This window comes from Nicotiana attenuata, chromosome 1 (assembly GCF_001879085.1).
Source record: "Nicotiana attenuata strain UT chromosome 1, NIATTr2, whole genome shotgun sequence".
Taxonomy (NCBI): domain Eukaryota; kingdom Viridiplantae; phylum Streptophyta; class Magnoliopsida; order Solanales; family Solanaceae; genus Nicotiana; species Nicotiana attenuata.
Genome location: NC_031989.1, coordinates 33,534,328 through 33,540,400, shown reverse-complemented (window position 1 = coordinate 33,540,400; position 6,073 = coordinate 33,534,328). Strand labels below are relative to the sequence as shown.

Genomic DNA, 6,073 nt, shown 5'->3' with positions numbered 1-6,073 from the left:
GGAACTTAGAGAGTCTGTGGTTGAGGTTAGACGAGTGAATGATAGATTGATGATTATTAAGTTGGTGGTTGGAGAGTGCACTCTAAACGTTGTTAGTCCTATGCGCCGCATTCGGGCTTAGATGAAGAGGCTAAACGACATTTCTGGGAGGGATTAGATGAGATTGTGCGCCAGGTTCCGCCTACTGAGAAGCTATTCATAGGAGGGGATTTCAATGGTCATATTGGGTCGACCACAGGTGGTTATGGGGAGGTGCATGGAGGCTTCGGTTTTGGGGAGAGGAACGGAGGAGGTACCTCGTTATTGGACTTTGCTAAGGCTTTTGGGTTGGGATTGCGAACTCTACCTTTCCGAAGAGGGAGGAGCATTTGGTCACTTTTCAAAATGCGGTGGCGAAGACTCAGATTGACTATCTCCTCCTCAGGAGGTGTGACTGAGGGTTATGCAAAGATGCAAGGTGATTCCAGGTGAGATACTCACGACGCAGCATAGACTGTTAGTGATGGATATTGGTATTAGGTTAAAGAGGAGGAAAAGGTATGCTCGAGGAAGACCGAGAATCAGGTGGGGAGCCTTAACTAAGGATAAAGCCCAAGAGTTGGAGGGGCGATTGTCGGCAATGGGAGCTTGGAGGAGCAGTGGTGACGCAAGCACTATGTGGTCTACGACAGCAAATTGTATAAGGGAGGCTGCAAGAGAGGTGTTAGGGGTCTCGATAGGTGCCTCTGGAGGCCACAAAGGAGACTGGTGGTGGAATAAAGTTGTCCAAGGTAAGGTGGAAGCGAAGAAGGCGGCGTACCTAAAGTTAGTGGGGAGCAAAGGTGAGGAGGAGAGGCGAGTTAGCATGAAGAGGTATAAGGTAGCTAGAAAGGAAGCTAAGCTGGCGGTCATGGAAGCTAAGACTGCGGCTTATGGTCGTATGTATGAGGAACTGGGGGAGAAAGGCGGGGAGAAGAAGTTGTTCCGGCTGGCCAAGTTGAGAGAGAGGAAGGCTCGTGATTTAGACCAAGTGAGATGCATCAAGGACGGCGATGGTACATTATTGATGGAAGATTCCCAGATTAAGAGGAGATGGCAAACTTACTTTCATAAACTTCTGAATGGAGAAGGAGATCGGGATATTGTGCTAGGTGAATTGGAGCATTCCAAGAGTCATCGTGATTTTGGGTACTGCAGGCGCATCAAGGTTGAGGAGGTGGTGAGAACTATGAGTAAGATGAGTAGGGGCAGAGCGACCGGGCCTGACGAGATACCGGTGGAATTTTGGAAGTGTGTGGGGAGAGCAGGTTTGGAGTGGTTGACTAGGTTGTTCAATGTTATTTTTAAGGCAAAGAGGATGTCAGATGAGTGGAGGTGGAGTACGATGGTTCCACTGTATAAGAACAAAGGTGATATCCAGAGTTGTAACAATTATATGGGTATCAAATTACTTAGTCACACCATGAAAGTGTGGGAGAGGGTGAGGATGCCGGTGTCTGTATCTAACAACCAGTTCGGGTTCATGCCGGGTCGTTCTACTACAGAAGCTATACACCTTATTAGGCGGTTGGTGGAACAGTACAGAGATAGGAAGAAGGACCTGCACATGGTGTTTATTGACTTAGAGAAAGCATATGACAAGATTCCTAGGGAAGTTCTTTAGAGATGCTTGGAGGTAAAAGGTGTGTCGGTTCCCTACATTATGGCGATTAAAGACATGTATGATGGGGCTAAGACCCGGGTAAGGACAGTAGGAGTCGACTCTAAGCATTTTCCGATTGTTATGGGGTTACACCAAGGCTCTGCGCTCAGCCCATTCTTATTCGCCCTAGTGATGGACGCGCTAACACACCATATTCAAGGGGAGGTGCCATGGTGCATGCTATTCGCCGATGACATATTTCTAATTGATGAGTCGCGTACCGGTGTTAACGAGAGGCTGGAGGTTTGGATACATGCTCTTGAGTGTAAGGGTTTCAAGCTGAGCAGGACGAAGACGAAATACCTGGAGTGTAAGTTCAGCGCTGGGCCGGGGTGTGAGCACGTGATTTTTGCCCTATAGGAATTACTCCCACAAACTCTAAGAAAATAATTTTTTTCCCATTATTTGCAATTTTTGTAGGTTTTCGTAGGATTTTTGTTAATTGTTTGCATTTGTTTGCATGTTTATCTATTTAAAATCATGAAAAATACAAAAAAAAAATATCATGTATTGCATTTAGGATTTATCTTTACATTTTTAGGATCAATTAGTTAATTGTTTGTCTTATTAAAAGTGAAAATCACAAATGTGGTTCATTTTGCATTTTTAGTTTTAATTTTAGAATAGTATTTTTCCTTTTCTATATAATTTTTAGAAAAGTGGGCATGTTACAATTTAAATCAATTTTAGGTTTAATTTAGTTTTTGTTTCATTAATTTTAGTTAAAAGAAAATTGAAAAAAAAGAGAGAGAGAGAGAAAGGAATTAAGTGTAGGATGTTACCATTTGGGACAGAATTAAATTTGAGCCCAAATTCCACGCCTGTACCCCAACCCGTCCAAACCAAGCCCAAGTCCCTACCCGGTCCAACTTCTCATATCAGCAAAACGACGCCGTTTCAGGGGCGTTTGATCCCAGCCGTTGATCTCCGTTGATCAAACGGTTGGGAACTCGGGACCCTAGGGTTATTTAAATGTCGGAACCGGTCCACCCCCCCTCCCAGTTGCATATCTCGTTCCCTAACCTAACCAAACCATACTTGAATTCGCGCCCCAAATCCCCAAACCTTCACCGGTCGACGGCCACCACTCAACCCCTCTAAACCTGCCAAAAATCATACCCCATAACCTTTTCCTCCTCCTCATCTCATATATCGACCCAGTTCTTTCCAAAACACCCCGAAAAACCCTAAGTTTCAGATCTAAGAAAGGTCAGTTTGGTCGGAAATCGCGGGATTTGTTCGCTCTTCAGCGTTTGAGTTCGGAGGGTTCATTCTTGTTTGCTCTCTCAAGGATTTGGACTCTCATGAGTCTTTTCTTCCAAAAAATCCGGTCAAAATCTCCATGCAAGGCCGGGTTCCTTGGGAGAAAGGACCTTTGAGTGGTCAATTAGAGCGGAGCAAAACATCAAGCTATCTCACGCATTTGGTTCATGCATAAACGGTAGAATTTCACCATTATGTTCTTCATTTCTCGGGTGAGTCGGTGATTTCTCACTTTCTTTAGTCCGCTAAATTACTTGTGTTCATCTGAGAGTCATTCCTATTTTTACCTTCTAGTTAGGTTTGATTAGGTTTTGTTTCGGTTGATTAGTTTGGATTAATCCTAGCCCTTTTAGATTAGTTTCATAAATTGCTAAGTTTAAAATAGCTTAACTCTGAATTTTCCTTCTTTTTCTTCTCACTGAAGTTGATTTTGGTTTGGGTCATTTTGGTTGATTGGGCTTCTTGGTCATCTATGACCCGGCTTAAAGAGGCTCGTCCATTTAGGTTTTGGTTTTGGGTTATTTTGACCCATGGGTGATTTTCTGAAGGTAAATAACAGCCTTTTAAAGGGTAGTTTAGGGAAATTGGATAGAGGGAATCTTGCCTAACTAACTAGAAAGCTGCTAGGAAGGTGAGGATGGGGTGAATTGCTGAATAGTTTAGGAGATCAGGGTCCAAAATGAAAAGATGAAAATTGGGGAAGGGGTAAATAGTGAAGGAATGAAATCAATTTTGCTGCCCTAAAATTTGTCTATAAAAGGCTCACTTCCTGCATTCTTCTAGGCAGAGATGATATACTAAAAAAAATTAGAAACGACTGAGGGATTCATACTCTGAAAAAATACTAAAATTCCTGCAATCTTTTGGTCGAAATTGGTCTTGGTTTGGCTCTCTAGTCTTGATTGTTTAATCAGAATTCAAAAGCTTCAAGGAATTTTCTGTTCATCTGGGTTTAAAAATGGTCTAAAGTAGGCTGAAAATTGGTGTTGATGTTGCTGATTTACTGTTGTTGCTAAACTCCTCACTCTCCTTGTTTTCTTTTGACCTTCAGGTATTCCTATGAACTTTTGAATGGCAAATGTAAGCTGTAAAGAATGTGTTCTTCTTGTGCTGTAATTTGGGTGTTCAAGATGATAAGTCTATGGTCTCACACGTATGCTATTTATATTTTATTTAGCTTAGTCGTTTGGTTTTGTTGTGTAAATATGATGGATTTGGATATTCAGCATTGATTTAGTGTCCATGTGAGAGATCATGTTTAGCTTAGTAAATTCTACGTATTGTCTTGGACATTTCAAGAAACCATAATAGTTCATGTAGTCATTATTGGGATCTGATGGGTTCTGAAGGTAAATTTTCAGTTCACAGCTAGATGGTAGTAATATCAGTAGTCCTTAGTCATTTTTTAGCTTGTTTTGGCTCTGAAAATCGAAGTTAGTCAAAGTTTTCCTTCTTAAACAACATGCTTTTGCTTGATCCTTGAGTTGTTGTGATTGATTAGTATAACTAATATCAAGGCTTTGAGTGTCATGTTAATAATAATACAGTCGATTCAGCTTTTGATTTCCAAATTTTAGTACCATGTTCTTCCTTTGTGATCTCTGTATTTGAAAGCAACTTGAATATCAAGAGAGGCTGGGACAGGCTTAAAGTTTTCAGCTTGAATTGGGCCTAATTTTGGCCACGTAAATGGGCCTGTTTATCATGAAGTTTGGAGCGACCAATTCTGGTTTTCTTTTGCTGTGGGCCCAATTGTAAGCCCAACAGCTTTCAGCACCAACTTATCTTCTTAAGTATAGGATGGCTCAATAAGAAAGGGGTTCAATCGGGAATTCGAGTTAAGTTTAATTCAATGTCTGATTTTATTAATAATGTTGTTAATCTATATAACACAGGTTTGAGTATTTTTGTTAAAATTTTTGGAGTCGGGCTCAATGCTGGCCCAGGCGAAAAACTAACTAAGTCATTTGGGCTATCCCTTCATCCACTCATTCTCGTTGGTTAAGTTTTCAGCCCAGGTTCTCAATACAGGTTTTTTTTTAAAAGTTCCTTGTTAACTGTGTAACAACTTGTCTCTTGAAATACTAATGTTCCTTAGGCTTAGTTAATTGCCTTTGTTTTAATGGATTGAGGTGTGCCATTTAACTAGATCGCCTATGGCCCTCACGAATGTTAAATATTAAAAATGAACTTCGTAGTTTACTTTAGGCGCGTTAATTATATAATTATTACGGTTATTAAAATCCGGGGGTACATTTCATGTGGCCCGGTTCTAATTTCCAACAAGGTTAAATAGAACGTGTCGTAAATCACGGGTGCATTTCATGTAGCGTGGCTTACGGTGTGTTTTAAATAACCTTGAAATTCCTTAAATAAATGAAAGCGGTTTTAAGTTAAAAATGCACATAGGTTTAAAAATATTTTAAAACCAGATAATTAGGCCAATAATAACAGTTGAGGGACCGTGCTAGAACAACGAAACTCGGGAATGCCTAACACCTTCTCCCGGGTTAAGAGAATTCCTTACCCGGATTTCTGTGTTCGCGGACTATAAAATAGAGTCAACCTTTCCTCGACTCGGGATTTAAACCGGTGACTTGGGACACCATAACCCAAGTGGCGACTCTGAATTTTAAATAAAGTAATCCCATTTCGATTGTCACTTAAATTGGAAAAAACTCCCTTATACCCCTTCCCGGGGGTAGGAAAAAGGAGGTGTGACAGCTCTGGCGACTCTGCTGGGGACCAAGAACCCAGAACCTCCGTTTCAGGGTTCAGAATTCGAGCTTAGAATAATTGTTATAGTTGGCTTTATTTATTATCTGATTTTTATATGTTTGAGCCTAATGTGCTAATTGCCGCTTTTTACCGCTTTGATATTGTTTGGGTTGTATATAAATTGTTACGAAACCCTCTTCTCTCTGAGTCTTCTAAGTCATCTGGAAAGTGTGCACTTCGTGTGACTTCTCTTCTGTTAGAGTCATACTCCAATTTTAGAACGAGGTTCGGACAAGTTGCAAAGCCGGTGAAGCTTCTGTATTCCCGATACGCTGCCCCCCCCCCCGCCCGGTCTCGAGCTCGTCCGCGTCGGGACAACGCCGAGGTCTTATCCGACCGACCCCTAATCTC

The 6,073-nt window shown here is 41.5% G+C and overlaps 1 protein-coding gene across 1 annotated transcript; it reads left to right on the top strand.

Annotated features, from left to right (window-relative positions):
• LOC109234776 lies at positions 503-1,642 on the top strand. Its single transcript, XM_019400836.1, has 2 exons — positions 503-1,353; positions 1,435-1,642. Exons 1-2 carry the CDS (start codon positions 503-505, stop codon positions 1,640-1,642), a joined length of 1,059 nt encoding a protein of 352 aa, XP_019256381.1.

Bases quoted from the DNA above. Each gene is read 5' to 3' on its own strand.
- LOC109234776 (XM_019400836.1), top strand. From the start codon at position 503: ATGGATATTGGTATTAGGTTAAAGAGGAGGAAAAGGTATGCTCGAGGA. The intron at 1,354-1,434 runs GTGGAGTACGAT...CAAATTACTTAG, and splicing joins AGGATGTCAGATGAGTGGAG to TCACACCATGAAAGTGTGGG.